Raw genomic sequence first — 21948 nt, 5'->3', positions numbered from 1 at the left:
TGCAGATTGGCTGGAGGACAGTTTATCCCAGGCAGAAAAAAAACTGCTCTGAGAATGAGGGCCATAGGTGTGACACTTGCTAGACCATACCAGAAGCAGTTCACTCTGCATCCCATCTGCACAGTGATTGTATAGTTGAAAGTTGATTTCTCCATACTGACATTTAATATTCTGGATTTACCCTAAATTCAATCTGAACTAGTTTAAAAATAAAAAAATTAAAAAAAAGGAAGCTGCAAGCTTAGGATATTAAGCAAAGTTTTGCTTGGCATGGGATACTGAGCCTCAGAAAGAGAGACTAGAAGATAAAGTAACCCCTAACATGAGAAGTTTGGATCAACCATGTGGAAATTTCAGGCTATTCACACAAGGAGTTGGGCTGGTTGGAATTAACAGAAATTAAACTTATTAATTAAAGTTATTATAGTGCTGAACATACACCTACACAGCTGGTGGTAAACAAGAGAGCACAGAACTACATGAAAAACTTCTTTAGTCAGAGATTTATCAATAAATACCTGACCAAATTGTCTGACCTGTCTTCAAGAGTACACTTGAAATTTCTGTAAGTTTTTCAACTAGTTTTTTATTTGAAGCAGGTAAACAATTCTTGATTTAGAACTTCAATCACTCCTACACAGTTATACTCTGTGTTACCACTTAGTTTGGACTGGTAGTCCAAGTTTTGAATAAAAGTTGTTCACATCCTTCAGCAGGAATTTGTAGTGGGGTCAGATGAATAAATCAGAGCCCACTGTTTTCCTATGAGATAAAACAACATTTCAAGGAGCTTGGTGAAGACCCACAGAAGCTGTAAGGAGGTCATGCAGTGAAAGGAGTGGCTTGAGCAAATATTCTTCTAAAAAGAATCCTGTATGGTTCATTTATTACACTGCTGCTTGGGTCTCAGAGGGCAAATCAGCATTGCTAACATAGTGGACTATTTATGTATTTATGTTGAAATCCAGGTAACAAAGAGAAAGCTAATTAGGGAGCCACAAGTGCTGTATAGGTATTTTTTTTTTAATATTTGACACTGAGGAAAGACACTCCACAAAAAATGGTGATCTAGAGAGCAGCATGAACTATGAAATGATTACTCAGCTGACAGAAAGAAAGTCCTCCTCACAGCCCTGCTTTAATGACTCCAAGTTCAGATAAAAGAACACTTCTGTGAGGAGCAATCTTTATAAATGACACAGTAGGACCCATGCACAAGAGTATGCACAGAGAAAAAGACAAGAAGGTCACGACAACCACTTTATCAGCCACACAAATAGATTTAACTGAGCTTCACTCAGGACTATTTCTGAGATTAAGAAGCTCCCAGTGATGCTGAAAAGCACTTTAGAAGTCAGCAATGAGCAAGTGAACATTGAGATAGAAAGACTCACAAACCAGAATCAGTGGAGCAAAGAGAATCAAAAAAAGGTACATGTAGATGTATACAGGACAAACCCCATATCCTAGGCACATAAGGGTGGACACTTATATGGAAAACCTAATCAGGAAGACACTGCAGGAAGGATACAAGTGTAAACAGTACTGAGCAGCCTAGACATTGGGAAAGAAAAGGAATGTCCTTACAAATTTATGCTACCTTCATAACGTGACACAAAACAAGTATAAATCAAGGCATGCTAAAGGTGAGGCTTGCCAATACACAAGATATAGATTTTAGAGTGCTGGTTCACAAAAACTGCTGATCTTGAAATGAATGAAGCATATGAGAAATGTGATTATAATGAGACATACCACAGAAGGACCAAGATCAAAACCAACAACAAAAATGTATAAAACAGAGTCTTTGCAGAATAAGCCAGAGAAATGTGTTAAGAATGTGGCCCTTATGGAAGAAATTACAAATTGTATTCCTCAGTCTGGAGGAAGGACAACACCAAGACACAGACTGTCCAAGGAACAAATAACAAACCACCAGGGAGATAAGCACCAAGAAGATAGAAGACCTCTAACACACCTGTGTTTAAGTTTGGATACCACAACAAGCATAACACTTCCAATCAAAGCAGCAGACAGTGACAGTATTTACTCAATAAATTAAACTTACTTATTTTATATTCATATTAATAAACTTACCTAAGTTACAGAAAAAACAATGAAAATTTCAGATAACCTAGCTTTTGCACAGTTGTTTTAACAGGATTTCAACTTGATTCACTGAGAAGCTTTTTACAGCCAGAAAAAATTGAAACTGAGCAAGGAAGTTACTCAACAAGATCACCAAAGGAGCAAGAGCACTCACTTGTCTGATAAGTACCAGTCAACACCTTATACAGCAGACCAGGGTAACTCTTCTACATACTTCACATTGAACCCTGAACAAACAGACAGCCAAAATCATTATTTCCTTTGACCTTGGCTAGACTCTCTTCTCTACATCATATCTCAGTGTTAATATTGATTTTATATTTCATATAAATGCAGTAACTCAAGACTTTTCTAAAGCTTATCATATTTTTTTTCTTTAGATTTGGCAATTCTTCTTTTTTCCTAAAAGAACAATAGTTATCAGCTGCTCTGACTGTACCTGGGAACACTGCACTGTTATGCAAATCCTGCCTGCATTCCAAAAGAATCTTATCTGGTGGTTATCACAGAAAGACGGCGAAGAAAATGCAATAAGAAGGTAATTTATAATTCATTTCTAATGAATTGGAAGTAAATTAATCAGGTTAAAATAACCACATATTTTTCATTTTGTAATTCTTAATTGTACAAAAGCTGCGGAGAAAAATTACTCTCTCAGAAACAAGTTCTCTGCCTTAATTTTTATAAAAATCCAATCTGTTCCTGAAAATTTGGCCAAAGCAATGCTTCTCACAAACCACAAGAAGAACAGACATTCTTTGCTTTCTTGACACGAGACTATCAAGCTGGTTTCCTCCCATCAACTGTACCCCTGCATTAGTTTGCCTGAAGTTAATTTCTATAATGGGACTTAGATTAATCAGAAATTTTTTAATCTACACTCACCTGAATTTTTTACTCAAATCTGTATACAATTAAGAATTATTTCATTTGTTCTTTTCAAGGAGAATATAACTAAGACACAAGAAAAGTCATCTGGCAAGAACTCATCCATCAGAAGCCTGTTTTCTGCATCTCAGTATTTAGGAATGCCTAAAATCTCCTCTTTCTTTCCCCCAACCATTATCTACCTTAATATGGTACCATCAAGAACCTCCTTTTATGAGTTATATTGGAAGAAAAAAATTAATAATCAGCATGGCAAGATGATCATATCAATCTCTCAGACAGGCTGGAGAGAAGTCTTCACTTAATTCTTCCTCTTGCAAGCTGATGTTTTATTCTCAGCTTATCCTCAGTGAATAAGAACCTGCAAAGTTACAGGGGGAGTGTATTGTAAATTGAACTTCCCAACAGGATCATATTCACATTCAAGGCAGTGCACACTGCAGTCATTTGAATGGCAGAAAGTTAACCTAATCAGGAGTGCTGACACTTTATTTCATCATTATTTCCAGTTTTCCCACACTGTGGATGGCTAGAGTTAAAGTTATTAATTCAAAGGATTCAATTAAACCATTTCCTGTATATATCAAAAGCCAATAATTTTTTTCCTGGACTACAGTGACATTCAAAATATAGATCAGAAAAATAAGGCAGGGTGCTTCTGGAAAAAGTAATAAAAATTAAATTGAGATTTACTTGTTCCCATGAATTTGCCTGCATTTACAGAAAATAAGGCAGAAGGAAAGTATTCAAATAAAACTATGTGAATAGACCTTTAAAGCTGACAAATGTATAAGCTGGAATTTTCACAGAGACGTTGCTCTGAACTTTTGTACATTTAATATTTGGATTAAACATACTGTAAGGAAAGAATAAGTAATAAAAACTGCATACAAAAGTATTAACTAAGCATCTCTTTCAGATCTTCTACATACAAAAACCAGTCATGCTTACACTTTGACTTCTGTACCCACTGGAATGTAATGCTGAAACACAGAATGAAAAAATGTCACCCTCTTCTACATAAAGAAAGTGATCTCTTGATGAGCAAGGTCCACTTAGCTGAGGAGGAACTCTGAATAGGTTTTATCTGGGCTATGTGCAAGTAGTGTAGGACAGCTCATGCTATGAACTTTTCATACACTTCTGAGGTCTCCAAATCAGAATTAAAAAGCAGTATCTAAATAAATAACTGAAAGTAGTAACAGAAAAAGCCATGCAAACTTGATGGTACAATCTGCTATTAGTAAAAGAATAGTAAAAAAAGACACTCCTAATGCTGTCCAAATTATACAATAGCAACCAAAAAAAGACATCTAAATGAATACTAAAAAAAATGGTGAAACATTTTTGTCCCACTTAGATTCAAGTCGTTTTCACTGTTTGATTAGACTAATAGAAAATACCAGAAGAGAGATACAGACTAAGCCTCAATACCAATTGATTTGGAAAAGGAATCAAAATAATTACCCTGTGTTTAATAAATAAATAAACATTCACAAAACTCATATGAGTCCAATCAGGTTTCACTGCATAGAATATGATCTGTATACTGGAAAACATCTTTACAACTACAACTACATCAGCCTGCATGTTTAGTTCATACCTATTGCCAGTCTCAGAGGAAACAAATCTCAATGCCCTCTCATCTTCCTGCTGTCTCAGGACTGCTGGAAGCAGTTGTAATTCTGAGGCTGAATTTCCAGATAGACCCACAAGCAAACTGAGCAAACTCCCAGCAGTGCCCACATGCACATCCTGAATGCATCTCCCTTCCTACTTCATTCCAGGGATGTAGGATTTTTCAGTTTACTTTCTAACTCCCTATCTAGTCCCTTCTTAGCCAGCTGTATGTTCCTACTTTGAAGCCCTCCCATCTCTTTCCAATTCTGTTTCTGATATTAATTATTTCCAAAGTACATTGGAATTGAATATTGAAATGCTAGGAACTATATGTAATATTGGAGATACAGCAGGACCAGCTGTGAACATGTATAGGTAGGATCTTTCCAATAACCAGTCTGAAGAGGCACCAAAACTAGTAGTATCTAACAGTTTAGCTGGCCTTACAGCAAGTACACTTTGATACTCCCTCTTCTATAAATGCATAAAAAGTCTTAGTCACTTGTTACAACTACACTTCAGAGGAAGTCTTCTGATCTTTTTTTCTGCAGAATAAAGAAGTATAGTACTTCAATTTTAACTAAAGCAGCTTTCTGAGGGAAATGGGCACAGTAACTTATTTCATTCTCCACAGAGTCAATTATATAGCTGCAATTTACCTAGCACCACTACCAGGCAATCCTACCTTTGTGCTCTCACTCTGCTCTAGCACTAGGCTTTGAAATCTCAGGAGCTCAAGTCAAAAACTTAATCTAATTTTTTCTCTGTAGTTATTTTTTCTCTCGACTTTAAAAAGAAATGTTACACAAAGACCTGTACACAGCTTACAAAACAGCTCAAAGCTGCCATCTCTAGGTGCTATGTTCTGCTGCTCTTCACACCAAAAGAGTTTTATAGGGTTTTTTAAAGTCAAAATGTCAAAAATTTATCCTGACAAGCTAAGAACTCATTTCAAAATGGTGTAGCTTTTCACTTGAAATTTCTTCAGCTTACTTGATTGGCTCCTTTTGGCCCATGGAATTTCTGACATTTGGCACAATCACTGGTACAGGCAACATATTTAGTATTTCACATGAGTGGTGCTGTGCTCACTATTAGCACATTCCAATTAGAAATTAACAAGTGTCTTTGTCAACAGCAAACACCTTATTTGCTACACAGTTGCCTGTATGTCAGGCAATGAGATAAATTTAAATTACTTTTATCCTGGCCCAAACCAGGACACTGTAGCTTCCATTAATATTAACAAGAGTTGCATTCCCTCACTGAGATTCAAAAAGATCTCTGAATTAACACAGGTTTATTTGATATTTGCTGGCTTAACTATTTCCAAAATGGTTACTACTTGGTCTGGAATATCTCAAGAAAATATTAGCACTGTCAAATAAAAAGGTTAAATTATATTTTAAGCCTTTATTCTGAACTGCTAAATGATACATTACTTGACTGTTTCCCAACTACAAGGTCCACATTCTACAGGAACAGTAATAACTAAAGATTTCAGTCAGAAATATCTGACCTTTCAAAGAACAGGTAATACATTAGTAATGTATCATGGAACTGGTGGAAAGAAAAGCATTTTCTTGAGTTGATGTTGGGGCATGAACAAAATCTAATTCATATTACAACTGAGAAGCATCTCTGCAGTTTTAAACATGTCATATGGCAGATTCAGCATCTCTGGAAGAGGAATAGATGCCAGGAAAAATAATGACAAAAAGGATAAACTTTTTAATGTTAATATCAAGACATTTTAAAGGTATCTGCTCAGATCACATAAATACTTACTATTAAAATAAATCAACTTCAAATTTCCCATTGCAAAGAAGAAAATAAATAAAGCTTAACTTAACATGAGGATTAATGGAACTCGTAGAAGAAAAAGTATACTTTCAAAAAAGAAAAAAAATCAAAACCTCCAGCAAATAAAAATGCAGAAACATAATATGGCAAGTCATAAAACAGTTTAATAAGCTGACTGCAAAAACATACGTAAAGTATGAATATATCAATATACACATGCTTTAGAAATTCAGCCAGAGTTAATTTGTGGTGCCAACACAGAGTCTGAAAGAGTATTCTGAGCAGATAAAGCTGTAGCAATAAAATAAGTTCCCCCATGCAAATTCTTCATGGTAGACTTCACAGATATTTTCATAGCAGACATTAAAAACATAAGGTTATAGTAAAAAAAAAAAAAAAAAAAAAAAAAAAAAAAGTCACCATGATCAGTTCTGAAGGAATTTAAGAACAAAACACAAAAGAGCTGACCCCTGTCTGTAGAGTGTAACTCTCCTTAAAAGCCTCTCAGTACCAAAAGCAACAGGCAAAGAGCACACAACTCTGTAAACACACCGGTAAGACAGACAGACTGAGAAAAAGCCTCTTGAAAAAAAAAACCCAAAACAAACCCAAAAACAACTTTTGAAAAGGGAAGTTATACCTTGCAAATCATTGGATTTTCTTGGAGGGATCAAAGATTTATTTGATACAGTTATCTGGAATTTCCACAAGATGTGTGATAATGTTCCTCATGCCTTAAAGAAACTAAGCTGCTTTGGGACAAGCAAGGCAGGTAACATAAGGGTAAATAATTTGATAAAGACAAGTTTGGTAAAAAATGCTCACTTCTTAAATGAATTGAGGTCATTAGTTGTGTCCAACAGAGATCTACAATCAGAGTTTTTTTTGTCAACATACTCAAAACCAGTGTAGCACAGGGTTGAATAGAAAAATGACAGTGTTTGTTTTACAAGACTACATTACTCAAAATAGCTGAGATGCTGTTTGGAATAATTTTAGAATAATCTCATAATACTGAATGTGCAATACAAGGATAAATAAAAAATAAAAGGGTAAAAAAAGCTCACATAGGCAAACATGAAGGGTGTATTCAATTAAAAACCAATATTAAGTCTGGATATACAGAGGTGGGTTTTGAATTGAATGGAATGAAATCACAGAATCCTAGAATGGTTCCAGGTTGGAAGTCACCTTAAGGATTTAGTTCCAACCCCTTTGCCCTGGGCAGGAACATCTCCCACTGGACCAGGTTGCTCAAAGTCCTGCCCAACCTCACTTCCAGGAAGGGGGCATGGAGCTGGACCTGTGCCACAGGTAGTGTGTCTGCTGCATGGACCCCTTGGGCATACATCATGGCCTCCTCACTAGCCCTGGTGTCTTCTGTCCCATGGCTGGAGGCCCTGGACCTGGGTCATTGCTTTCCACTTCTGGGGCTCTCAAAGGACCCTGCTACCAGCACCCAGTTTAGCCTGCTGGGCTCATCCCCTGGTCAGTGAGGGCACTGCCCATACTGCAGTCACCCTTGGCTCCCACCTTGCCTTCCCTTACACAATTCCAAATACATTACCCCCTCCTTTTTTTGGTGGGTTTATCTCTGAGGGTTTATGGTCACCTTATAAGTGACTTACAGTTACCATATGGTTTTTGGGAAAAGGTTGTGCAACAGATTTAAGTAATGAAGACACTAACACCAAAGGGAACAGAAATTAAATTATTGAATTAAACTGTCCTCAAATAAATCTATGCTAAAGAAAAACCATTTTGAGATTGCCAACAGCACAAAGAAAATAAATAAATAGGATGGTGAAGAATCCAAACCTGATATAAAGCAAGAGTATGTCCATATCTCTGGAGTGGCCCTTTGGATACAGGTACTACATTCCATATACTGCTTTCCAAATTGTAGCTGGAAGAAAAATAGAAAAGTAAACATTTTCTACCTGCAGAGAAATGAGGTCCTTTATCTGTTTAAATTAACTTCTCATTGGCAAAGTGTGTACACTTGATGAGTTGCAGCTGTTTGTCTGAGGTGGTAATTTGTTAGCAACAGTAGCATCATCACTTGTGTTACAACACTGTACTAACAAGTGGCAGAACACTAAATGATCAGCACTGAAAACAGAAGCAGCTTTCAGAGACCCCTCAACAACCCCAGGAAATGGGATTGTAATGAAAATCACCAAATTTACAAGGAATTTATGAAAATAGATTGTTAAGCCCAACATTGTAAAGTCACACTAAAAAACCAACCCACTAAACTGATTACACCACAATCTTCTGCAATACTTTGAAAACTTACTGTTGAGCACCCTCTCATTTCTATGGTTAGCTTTAATTTCCATTAATTAATGAGTAATCCACTCATGGATTAGAACACATCATGATGGAAGAGAGAAAAAATAAGATGACAGATAGAAAAAAGAATCACCAGAGATGATACTTGGTTTGGATGATTGCAAAGAGGTAGCCAAAAATAGATAAAGACATGCTAATAAACAAATCCTAATACTTTCATTTACCACATTTAGGGCCTGTACATAGATACAAGTCACCTTACAAACTGTCATAAATCTGAAGAAGTGAAATAGGGATGACTTAGCTAACCTTACTGGCAGGACACCAACAGGCTAAGTGCTTTCATTAAACACGAGTCTCCTATAATTATAAATTAACTTTAATGATGCAAATAACATTCTAGATGTACTACCTAAAAAATATCAGCACACAGATTTCTTTTACTGCACTGACACAGGGGACATTTCTGTGTTGTGCAGCAAAGCACAGCAATGCTTTTCACAAAGCAAAAGAAATTACAAATTAGCATCACATATAGATGGATGTGACCCACACTTTAACTTTTTTTTTTTTTAATCCTAAAAAATTAGCACCAGAAAAAAAAACCATTAACAAAAACATTTTTAAAACATAGAAGACTTGCAGTTAAATTGCAGGATACCTCCCCGGCAAGGCCTATTTTCCCTAAGCCATACCAGAAAGGATACAACAAAGGAGGAATCACTTACTTTAACACCATTTGGAATGAACTGTAGTTAAAAGTGTATCCACCAATGACCCACATGAATTTCCCATGCAGGACTGCCTTGTGGGAAGCTCGGCCCACAGAAGGACTGAAGGGTTTTACATTGGGTAGAATCCAGTAAGACTCCGTGGAAGGGACGTTCAAAGAACAATCTGGACCTGTTTTGTAAACAAATTTGTACATTTGTACAATCTGTTAGACAGGGATGATAAGGCCAATAAAGCAGAAAGAGGGGAGGCTTAATTACAGATGTCAGAATTGCTCATTCTGATAAAATACTGTATACACTTTTATGTTTAACAGCTGCTTGGAGAAAACCCACAACAAGGGACATCCATCAAATTGAAAGCCTTAGATCAGCTCAAGTAATAATGATACATCCCTGAATTCTCCTCAGAAAACAAACTGCATGAATCGCAAATCAAAAGAAAAGCATAATGCATCATATCTTTAGGTGCTGGTTAGGTCTAAAATGTGTAGCACAGTGTACACCACATGCTACCACTGGAGAAAAACTGTACTACATCTGAATAAAACAGAGTAAGCTTATATCAAAGCAAACAACATTACAGTAAATTAAGTTACAATATAGATTATACCATCATTAAATATCAGGAGTCAAAATTTGCCCTTAGTCAATATCATTCTCCATTGCCTCTCCAAAGTAAAACACACTGTAAAGTGCTTTATAGGAAGAATTATCTGAATATTTACATTGTATATAATTTTATCAATTATTTTACAAAGCTACTAAAGCCCACAACTCTATATTATTTTTGGAACATATTTTATACAATTATCCTGATCAGGAGCTAAAAGGAAAAGCATAATTTTTAATTAGTATTATTATTAGAAACACAAATTACAGAAATATTAATTTTTCATTTGTACTTTAATAATCAAAATGCAAACTCTTCATAATTAGCCTGTGCTCCATATGTTTGAAGAGCTTTAAAATCTTGTTATTTAAAACCTGGATATATTCAGAACCAGGCTAAATTTTAAAAAATAAATTTAAAAAATATTAAAAATATTGAGGCAGCACATCCTCCACTATTTACTTCTTATCATTGACTGCACAGCATTACTAATTAGAATTATTTCTAGGTGGGCAACAATGAATTTTTGGACACCAGTATGTTCACCTTAAGCATTATCAATCATAGAACTGAAATATGTCATCAGTGATAGCACACAGATATTATATGACAGGTCAATTATTTCTCTAATCTGATATTTGATGCTGGTACTATGAGCAACGCTATGTCCTCTCAGCCTGTCTGGAGTAATTTTGGGCATAATCTTCCTTGGAAACTCAGTGATAACATACAAACACACACAAAAAGCTCCAAACACTCAGTCCCCATACACACTGAATCCCAAATGTCACATATGACATCAACTTCTTCTTAAAAGAGGTTCCAGGGGCAGATCTGGAAAACCACTGGTCTGCTGCACTTATGTTTCTACCAGACAAGTCAGCAGAAATTAAAAAAATACACAGAATTAGTCAATAGATAATTGCCATCTCCTCATTAAAACCAGTAAAGCTTTTGTAAAGAGAAGGGTTGTCACCCAAAGAACTTTGAAGCTAGCAAGATGGGGTGAGGCCACTGACAGAGTTTTCACAAGCCTTTAAAAAAAAAAATCCTCACCAAATACTTTTAAGAAAACTATTTAAGCAAGAGAATGGAGACCTACGTGTGGTTAAATTATTGCCTGCAAGATACAGTAAGAATAGTAGACAGGGTTAAGTGGCCACTTCTTAAAGGGAGGGAGGTCACCCACAGAGTCCCCTTAGGATTCCTCCTACAATTGGAAGCAAACGATGTCAACAAAATAAGTGACACAGAGAGGGTAGATATGAAGAGTATAAAACCTCTCTGAATGTAAGAATCAAGATTTATCATACTGGAGCTTGGAGAAGCCACGTTCAAAACAAGAAGTAGTTCCTCATGCAACAAGTGTCAGAACTTCCTGGCAAGGATACTCTCCTGATAAAAGATGCTCTGAATGAAAAAGTTTACACTGATTCAAAGAGTACCTGGACAAGCATTTAGAAGTGAAAGCTGTTCAAGTTTACTAAATAAACTAAATGTGGAATTTACATCAAGTTCATAATTGGATTTATTATGGAATCCATTAATATTATATTACATTTATTATGACTATGAGATTTATTATAAATATAATAAAATATTAAAATAAATTAAATGCATGTGTAAAATTATAAATATATAGAATATAATAAAAATAAATATATGAGTATATAGATTAGTGTAAAATGTTACACATAAATAATAGGTTACTATTATTATTAGGGAAGATCACATTTTTCCAATGTGTATTATCATTTTTGGGCAACTTGTTACAGCTGCTTGCTATACATAATGAGCAGGCAAATAATCTGTATCTCAGCAGTTGTCACCTTTTCCTAGTACTCTATAGAAGACTGGTGTCCATGTGTATCCAAATTACCTTCCACTTGTTAAATGATGGATACACTCAATTCCCATTGTTCATTATACCTTCTACCCAGAAAAGATTAATAGTATTTGAATGAGCTCTAATGAGAGTATGAACAATTCAGTATATTATTTATTAAGCATTAATAACAGACATTGTAACAGAATTGTACACTCAGCAAGATTCTGACTTATTAAATCACCTCAGAAAATAATTAATTTGAATATAAAATTGATTGAAAGTAAACAATTTCTTAAGTATTCTTCGATCAGGGAAGGGCTTACAATTATGAAAACGGTGCCTCCAGACAGAAAAAAAAAAAACAAACCAAAACTGACACAGGTGTCTTATTCGAGCAAACATTCCTGCACCAAAATTCATGGTCAGCAGTGTCCCCTAGTGGCAAATAGAGAATAAAACAGAAAAAAAAGTTGAGGTTTGGTTTTTTTTTTTAATTTCTGTAAGAGGAAGCAGAAGAACTCATACAGCAAATCCAAAATTTTATTCTTTTCTACGCTCTATTAAGATTACATCAACTACACTGAAATGAGCACAAGCAAAAACTTCATGGAAGATTTCAGAATGCTGTTAAGCCGAGCAGTGACTGGGAGTGGTGCAGATTATTTTCTTACAACCTCAGGGCTTTGCTGCTGCTCTACACAGAATGCCAGGGAATTCAGAGGAGAAACACTGTGTGCCCAGGTCTTGTTCTGTCATGGAGGAAGGACACATCCTAACGAGAGACACCTAAACTCAGGAGCTTGGGAGCAGCAACAAATCCATGGGTTGAGTTAAAGAACACATTGATAACCTGAGTATAACATGTACAGGTGCCTTGAGGTGACATCAGTTGACATTGCCAGCAGAAGAAGCAGCCCCTGCCTCCCATCACTGTTCACCCTCCAGGTCACATTGCTCCTGGCACCACAGGGCTTCACAATGACCCAGGAGAGGGAAAGCATCCAGGTTAAAACTTCCTTTTATTTTTACCCAGGTTGGCTCTGAACCTGGATGCCTTGCCACGAACGTGTGGCTCTGCCAACACCAGTAAGAGTGCTTGGCCACTCCTGCCTCTGGAGTGAGAGTGCAAAATATTCTGAAGTTACCACTGCAAGTATCAAGCAGAAGAAAAAATGAAATACACAGTCAAAAAACCCAAAGCAACAGAGTAATGACTTCCACTGAAACATTCTTCAAAGAGCAGATCTTCATCTGCGTGACTGTTGCCTGACATAAAGGCAAGGCAAATGTAGGACTTAAAAACATAATTTATAGATTTTCCTGCTTAAATATGTATGCCACAAAACATCACCATTATTTCAGCATAAATACATATTCTCTTCAGAGACATCACATTCACTAAAGATATGCCTCTCTTGTGCAACAGAGAGCACTGCAGAAAAAGATGATGAAAAATGTTTTATTTCTTTCTTTGCAAATATTATTTTTCTCCATTTATTTAAAAGTGGATTTCTTTCTTATCTTCCTAATATGTGACTCAATCCACTGGGGGGCAGGACACTTTCACCAGTAAGTAACATTATGCACCTGAATTGGAAGCCAATTACATTACTCTCAAGGTAGGAAAAAATTCTATAGGTATAAAAAAGTGATTTATGCACACAAGGAATCTAATTTTTGTTTATTGAGGAGTTTCATGAAGTTGTGAAGTAACAATCTCTTACAGTAGTTCAAGTAATAAGATCAATTTCCACCTAATAAGAAAACATCATCTACTGTCTTCAACTCTACTCTTTTTCCTTTGGGATCAAAGGAGGAAAAAAAAATAAAGAAGCAACAGCATTGATGTGTTGAATATAAATGTAATAGTCCTGTTTTCTATACACTCTCATTAAAGCATTAAAATAAAAAAAACAACAAAGTATTTGTTCTTGTTTATCCTATATTTTGTTTGATATCTGATCATTTGAGAATTATTCCTTTAAGATAATTTTTGAACCACCACAAATACAAACCAAGTATTACTGTTCTCAAGTACCCAATAAGATCTTTATATGATAATGAAGTTGAGGTTATCAAAAATGTTTTTGAGAGAGTATTTCTGACTATACTTTCACCATAATTTTAATGGAAGTTTTACCAAGCAGTAAATCATCTTTCTTACAGAAAAGTGAGGAGGTAGCAGCTATGTAAAAATACTAAGTGGCTATCTTATTATTAAACAACAAGGGTTTGCATTTTACCCTCCAAGAGAAACAAGAACCTTCCAGATTAGCAGTTTCTGTCAGTATCCACTGGACACCAAGCTCGAATATCCCTGCTGTAGAGTCTCTGCTAATGACTTTCAGAAAACTTTACTACTCCAGCAGAAAAAAATCCTCCCTCCAGTTTTCAAACTGGTTGTAGTGATAACCAGTTTACCCCAGTTTTTCTTCTACCAGTGTTGATATCCCTGGACACACAGAGCTGGTTTGTCTTTTGATTCTATATACCCCACACATGCTCATGAAGAGCAACACTACACCCTCCCAGCCTCCATCCTACTGCTTTAAATAAACCACCCTCTGCCAGTATCTTCCACAGCCCTGATGATCCTGATGCTTCTCCCTCTGTGCAATTTGTATTCAGGAAGCTGTAGTAACAACATGAGATATAGCATTACAGTTTTTGTATATTTAACTGCAGATTCTGTGACTGACACTGTGCAGCCCACATACATCACACAGATACCACACCTGTGCAGAAGCTCCCAGTGAGGACTCCCACAAAGTGTTAAAGTCACCACTAACTCCTTAACCTTCCCATTGCAGGATTGCTGCCTACAAAGCACAGCAGTTTTGTGCCATGACTTGAGTTCTCACTGGTATTTACACTCCTCCCCAAACTGGGCACTATCACCCAACCTTATCTCCCAAATGCCTGTCTCAGAAAAAGGGCCACTTGCTCTACTCAAAATTCCTCAAGTGAAAATTATTACCTACAATGAATTGCAAGTCTTTTAACAATCTCTAATACAGCCTTTTGTTTGATAATAGAACCTACAGTCTTAGTTCCCAGATCACTTTATATCGTCATATTAAGACAATTTTCTAAATTTTATCTTTTATAGCTTTTAAAAATGAAACTATCCTCCTTTATTTACCACACAGCGTATCTTTATTATCTTACTTTAAACTGTTACCAGGAAAAATTATATGCAATAATCAAGATCTTTATTAAATTGTTCAACATCAGACAAAAACTGATCACTGAAGAGTGCTCCAATTAACCACTCAGCTATTACATACAAGTAGCTACATTTTAGTTCCTTCTGTAAAGCAGTTTTTAACCTACTTAATATGTGGCAAGCTAGTTACTCCTTTTATATGGTACTAAATCAAGCTCCTTGAAGAAATCAATGACCATCTCTACCAATAATTTCTATCAATACCCAAAATACTACTTTAAAAAAACCACAACACATTCATAGTTGCTAGCAGTATTTTTAGTACATCCAAAGATGAACCATGAATATTTTCCAACTTCTTAAACAAGTCAAATAGAGCCACCACTTCTGTATTTAGCCAAGTCCCCACTTCATTTTTGTCAGTACCTCGTAAAGAAAAAAAGAAATTTGGGATTTTTGAGACATCTTTCCTCCTCACTGAGTTAAATGTACAGACAGTATCAGCAGGCACTGACTGTTTCAGCAGTCATATGATGCAGCACTCATAAAAGGAATAACTCTTAAGGAAAAAATTCATCCTCCTTTATATGTTCCCTAGATATGTTAAATTGAATTGATTTCAAGTAAATACAGAATTTTCTTCCTTCATGTTCTTTTGAGACCATCTCAGAAACATTTAACATTTTATGAATCATTATTAACATTACTGAAAATGTTTTATTTAAACATTTATTATGTTTTATTTTAAACATTTAAAAGTAAATTTTTGTTAAAAATAAAAACATTATTTTAAATTATCTGCTTTCCAAATCTGAAAGTTTTTGTTCTCATGGCATTATTCTATATTTGCCTGACTAGCTCCTAAGTGCAAAAATCTACAAGACACTTCTTCCAAAAAATAGATCTAATAAAAAAGGGACCCTTCTTTTACTCAAATCAATTATTGTATCCAAAAGAATATAGTGTTGGCTTTTCTGAAAATTCTTGTTCTAAAAGTGAAATTTCTTTCAGTTGCTCCTTTCACACCAACCACAAGATGTCACTGTTGTAAAAAAAAAAACCCTCACGTTGCATAATGAAATACCTTTGTGCTATTATTTTATTTTTGATATCCCTCCATCAATGCAGTCTGTTGAATATTCTTTTCATACAGGGACAAAATATACTCAAATCAACATAGAATTTGGGAGAAATAATTTATAAAATTATCTTCAAAAACATGGACATGAAGAGCCTACTTTAGCTGCTTGGTTTGAATAACCAAACACAAGAAAAACTTGGCAGACAGCCAGAGTAGTAAGAGAAGTAGAAAACATTCATAATAGTATTGCAAATTAACTATACTGAAGAAACATTCTGTTTAGAAACAATAGAGTATAAAGATGCATATGAGTAAATAAATAATTAGAACAGAGAAGCAAGCAGCCTCCCAAAGAGCTTAAGGAAAGAGTGGTATTGTTTTGTATTTAATAACGAAAAAAAAATGTATCCAAGCCAGTTCACCTCACACAGAATAAAAAGGAAAGTTAATTTATTAACTTTAAAGTTAATTTATATTAACTTATAAAAGTTAATTAAAACTGAAATCTAGGTTGGGTGAAAACCCAAGCAATTCTCTATATAATCTTACTGTAGGAAAGACAAAAAATACAGCATGCATAGAAATACTGGATGAAAACAAGGTCGTAATAGTTAGAATTTTAATTTTAATTCATGCCTCTAATGAGGATTATAGCACTATAAATGAAAATTTAGCCTAGAAAGTGTTTCCAAAGATTTGTGACTTTTCCCCATTTTGTACATGGTGATCTGCAATTGCATGGAATCAATGCACAAAGGGGCGATGTTCTTTCTTTCTGCAAGTTCTGTTCACAACCCCCTTACAGAAACAAAGCTTTCAGGATCTTATTTTTTGTGCAAAACCATGGAAGGTTGTACAGGACTCAGTAAAAATTCTGCAGTGTTTCCATTCAGTGACCACATTCCTAACTCACTTCCTTTCTGTAGGTGCACTGACTGCCTCTTAATGAACAACTTCATTAATTATTAAGAAGACAAATGCATTAAATCTCATGGTGTCTTTAATCTAATAGGTGTGACAGTTAATAGAAGTAAAGAAGTAATTTCCTTTGACATGTAAAAAGAAACAGCAATAAAACAAAAGTAGAGGAAGTAATGGGAAGAGTGTATTTCATGAAGTAATCTGGAGGTAGCTTAGTATTTCTTCTAAGAGGAGAATGGCAATTTTAATACATAGTAATTTAACTCAATTGACTCTTCTAATGAGAGTAGTAAAAGAAAAAAATGCACAAACATCTAGCATAATTACAGTAAGTCAATTAAACATTTAGGATCTCAAATAATTGATCTTCATAAAGCTATTGGGAGTAACTGCAGCACATACTTAGAGTACATCTATTACTCTATGTGTCCACATAGGCACCATCATAACAAAACAGTTTAATTTCCTTTTTCAGTGAGGGGCTATACCAGTAATACACAATAAAAAAAAAAAAACAAACAAACAGTGAACACTTAACTTTTTTGCTAAAGCACTAAAAATATGATGTGATGATGTGACACAAATAAGGAGGGGAAGAAAGAAAAATCTTAAAGAAATAATTAGAACAAGAATTTAGGCTATGAAGTCTTAGTCTTCAGAAGTCCTTGCAACTCTTGAGTAAATACTGCAATGATTCATTTTAATTATTTTAATTTTTTATTTTATTTAATTATTTATTTTAAAAATTCCCACCACGAGAAAGTTTAGGACAGATATTTCTTCAGACAGAAAATAACTGAAGCTGTGAGCCTTTCATGGCATTTGAGTAAACACACCTAGGTCCATGTGAACATTTACTCCAGAAACTGTTTTCTCATTAAAGTTGATTTTTGAAAGGTGCTGATATGCATACTAAATAGATACAATAAAAGCATCTATTTTTTTAAAGTTGAACTTGATTCCAAAAAACAAAACCTTACCTTGCCAGCTATCATTGCAGACACACAGCTTCTCTCCTGTCAAATCACAGTACCCATGATCTGGACTGCCACAGTTGGCTTTACAGTAGGGAATATCACAGGCTTCTCCTTTCCAATACTTGTCACATTCACAGTACACTCGGCTTGGTACAGACACACTGGTTGTACACTTTCCATGTTCTGAGCAGTTATTAGGACAGGAATTAATTCTGGGGGAAAAAAAATACAAAAAATAAGGGAACTGACAAGCCAAGAGTTGATGACAGTGTTTTTATTTGCCAGTATTCCAACAGTATTTTAGATAAAGCCCTTTTTGTTTGTTTGTTTCTTGAAAGAAAAAAAACCACCATGTACTGATAAAACATCAGTTTAACAATTATTTTACAGGCAAATGAGCTGAGAAGATGTTGTCCCAAGCTTACATACAAAGACTGCATTGCAGTCTGGATCAAAACCATCTTGCAGCTCAAGAAGTACTGACATTAAGCAGAGGAACAGGCCTTGCTTGTACCAGAGCACCATTTATTATTTTACATGTTCCAGGACAAGCAATCTTTACTTAGTCTCTTCCAACCCTTATTATCTCTAAGGTCATCCACACTGGAAAGAACAGTGAGCAGTAACCCTTAAGCATCCCACCACAGGCACACAGTTAAAGGGTTTTCCCAAGGGGCTTTGGTCCTTAGTATAAAACAATGTTTAACATCCAAGATTAATAAAACTGGAAAAACTAGATGAGGAAAATGGTGGCTAAAGCTGGTTAACAAGATGGCTAACATCCTGAAATAACAAAGAAAGCAGCACTTCATGTTTGAATCCTTCTTAATAATCCACCTTAACTCTGTCTCCTTAACTCTGAAGTCACAGATGCAAAAAGAAGAAAGATCATCCTGGAAAAAGTCTGTAACTGTCTTAGGATTTAGCATTTCAGTGATACACCCAACTAAACACTGAGATCACAGGGAGCTGGACTCTGCAAAATTACACAAGTTGGCTCTGGAAGTGCAGGCAGCTCCTTGGAGCTGAGGAAGTATGGAGGACATTTAAGTATGTGGGTCTGAGATTCCACAAACAGAATGTGGATCTCAGATAATACATGCCAGATGATGTTCAAAAAGGATCTGAAATAGGTTTTTGGTGACTCACAGCAAAGAGCTGGGCTGAAAGTCAGAATAATGTTACTGAAAACCCCTTGGTGGCAACTCAGACTGCTTCTTGTAGATGTGAGAGCTGGATACTGCTCACAGCCTTCCTCACTCTTACCAAAGGAAGAACAAACTGAAAAAAGTTAGTGAGGAATTTGCTAAAGGTTGTGTAGCTGTGGCAGGACTGTCAGGAGACATGTTTTCCTTTCTAAAGCCTCACATCTCAGAGGACTGATTGAGTTATGCCACGGAAAAAACAAATTTCATGACTGAACTGCAAATACCCTGCAGGCTGGTAACACACATGGCTTCAAACCATGTTAACTGGTATTAACTGGGGTACACCACAGCTGTAGGGAACCTCTCCCCCAAGCTTCATAGGGAGAGGGATCTGCAGAAAGGTTATCAGAGAAGTATTTTCAGCTACTGAGATAACAGTTTAAAGGTAGACAAATCTGCACTCCAATGGGACCATTAAAGATTCAAACAGAATGAGGAAAAACTGGATTAGCACACTTGGATGCAGGTTGCCTGACTCCAAGGAACACAAAATTTACTCAGAGATTGTTGGAGTAACATTTTAGTCCCAAACACTGTGCTCCTGCTGTCTTCCCCAAAATAAAGGAACTAAGTTATCTTTAACAAAGATGAAGTCAAATATGAAGTCGAAGATTGTTTTGGGGTTACCAAAGGAAGGAAGAAAGGGGGTAAAAGACATAAGTACAACAGATGAAAGACAGAAAAATAGTTAATGCAGCCATAAAAAGCAATCATAGCTACTTCTTTTAGCAGAAGAAGAGTTACTGTTGTCTCATTAATGAAAAAAAAAAAAAAATTACAAGTATTTCTTGGAAGAGAAGAAACAGAAGAACAGAGTACAAAGTTTGTGAGTTATGTGTTTGCAATGGAATTACAAACTGGCTGGGTTTTTCCATTTATATCTTAAAAAAAAAATCAGGTAAAGATAAGTAGCAAACACCACATTACAAAATTATAAAAGAATGCAGAGCATACACTCATTTCTTATGAATGCCATGTCATATTGCCATTCACTCCCAAGGAAAACAAAAAAGTGCAATAAAAGCCTCAGGGATAACTGAAAAAATGTATCTAATTACAGCAGAGAAGTCTGCCAGGTGATTGCATTTTACTGATGTCAACTGACAAAAATTAAACATACCCAGCCTTCTTGACTGCCATTTCTGATAGCTATTTATTGCCTGACAAAAGGCAAGTAAACTGTTGCAAATTACAGAAACAATCTTTCCATAGACAATTTAACAAAAAACTGTCAAAAGTAAAGCTATGGTCAGAGACACAAATAGGAATGTAAAGAATATGAAAAAAAAAATTACATGTACTTCTACACTTGGAGTTCAGTGATGGCTACCACATCCCCAAAAAATAGTATTTCAGGATCTGGAGGAATAGGAAGAAAAGAGTAAAAATATGTTCAATCATGGGAAGGCTATCACATGAAGAAACACATCCAGCAGCACCAAGCAGCCATCTCAAACTAAAGCATCTTAAACTAAAGCATAATGAAACACCATGTGATAAGCCCCAAACGAGAGAGATGTGGGTGCATGTAGGAGGGAAAAGGCTCCATCTTTAAAGCTGCTGACACAGAAAAGCAGGCTGGAGGAAAGCAGACATAGTTACACCAGACCAGAGTTTGCCACCAGAGAGAGTAAGGCAAGATACTAGAAAAGAAGTGTGGAGGCATAGGAAAAACATCTTCACGGAATGGTCAGTTGGCTTCAGTCAGTACAATATATTTTATCTCATTTTCTTTTTTTTTCAAACTACTACCTTAATGTCAGCTCCTTACAACTGCAGCTCCCCACTTTTAGAAATATACAACTAAGAATAAAATCAATAGATAAACACCTTCCCTGGGCTTGACATCCTCCTGAAAGCAATAATAGGCTAATTAAAAGAGTCTTTACTTATTAGAAAATACTTACGAGTAAAAAATGTTAAATCCAGTTAGGTTATAAGCAGCATCACTAAAAAAGTGTAGCAATGCATAGCCAGATGTAGTAACTACTTCAGGAACAGTTTCATTTCCACGTACTTCAGGGACTATTAGACCACTGGAAAAGAAAATTACAACAATTTTTTAATCAGTGAGGAAAAAAATAGAAAAAGGAAGAGTTAAAGTTAGCTAGTCTGGTTACTAATTATTTAAACAAGGTAACTCATAAATCTCACTTGAAAACTTATTTTTAAAAACAAATTATAAACTGCATATAAAACTTGTCCATGCCTCTGCAAGGTAAAGTGGGGCTTTTCCAGGAAGAGAAACCAAAAAACTTCCTGCCTCGCACAGTAATGGTAAATTTTACATCAGATTCCTCTGAGGGTACATGCAGTGTCAGTGAGATTAGGATCAAGAGATTAGGATCCTGTGCCTTCTCTCTAATATAGTCTGATTGCACAGAATATTGGTTCTGGAATGTTCCCTAAAATTGTAACACAAGGTTTGGAATAATCCAACAGAGATACTTTGTTTTAGTCCAGAATGAGAAAACAAATAAGAAAATTCATATGATCTGATCTCTCATGAACACGTAGGAAATGGTTTTTAATTGACCTAATTCTTTTCCTCAATGATTTATTGTCATTTGGAAGGCAAATAATTATTCTTTTTTCAGCATTAGGTGTCATGCTCCTTGTTCCTCGTTGATTTTACTTCTAAACGTTTCTACAAATACTGTGATTCTAGCCAAGAAATACTTATTTGAAAAAAGAAATATTTAATTGTG

The 21948-nt window shown here is 35.5% G+C and overlaps 1 protein-coding gene across 1 annotated transcript in view; it reads right to left on the bottom strand.

Annotated features, from left to right (window-relative positions):
• ATRNL1 (attractin like 1) overlaps positions 1-21948 on the bottom strand; it is a 461414-nt gene that overhangs the window by 400287 nt on the left and 39179 nt on the right. Inside the window, exons 4-7 of the mRNA XM_008490117.2 lie at positions 21148-21276; positions 18036-18244; positions 9444-9618; positions 8239-8326 (exon numbers count right to left, since the gene is read on the bottom strand). Of these exons, the coding sequence (XP_008488339.1) occupies positions 8239-8326; positions 9444-9618; positions 18036-18244; positions 21148-21276 (601 nt within the window). The remainder of the gene's footprint in view (positions 1-8238; positions 8327-9443; positions 9619-18035; positions 18245-21147; positions 21277-21948) is intronic.

Source organism: Calypte anna, chromosome 6, assembly GCF_003957555.1.
Source record: "Calypte anna isolate BGI_N300 chromosome 6, bCalAnn1_v1.p, whole genome shotgun sequence".
NCBI lineage: Eukaryota > Metazoa > Chordata > Aves > Apodiformes > Trochilidae > Calypte > Calypte anna.
This window is presented reverse-complemented; position numbering and strand designations above follow the sequence as displayed.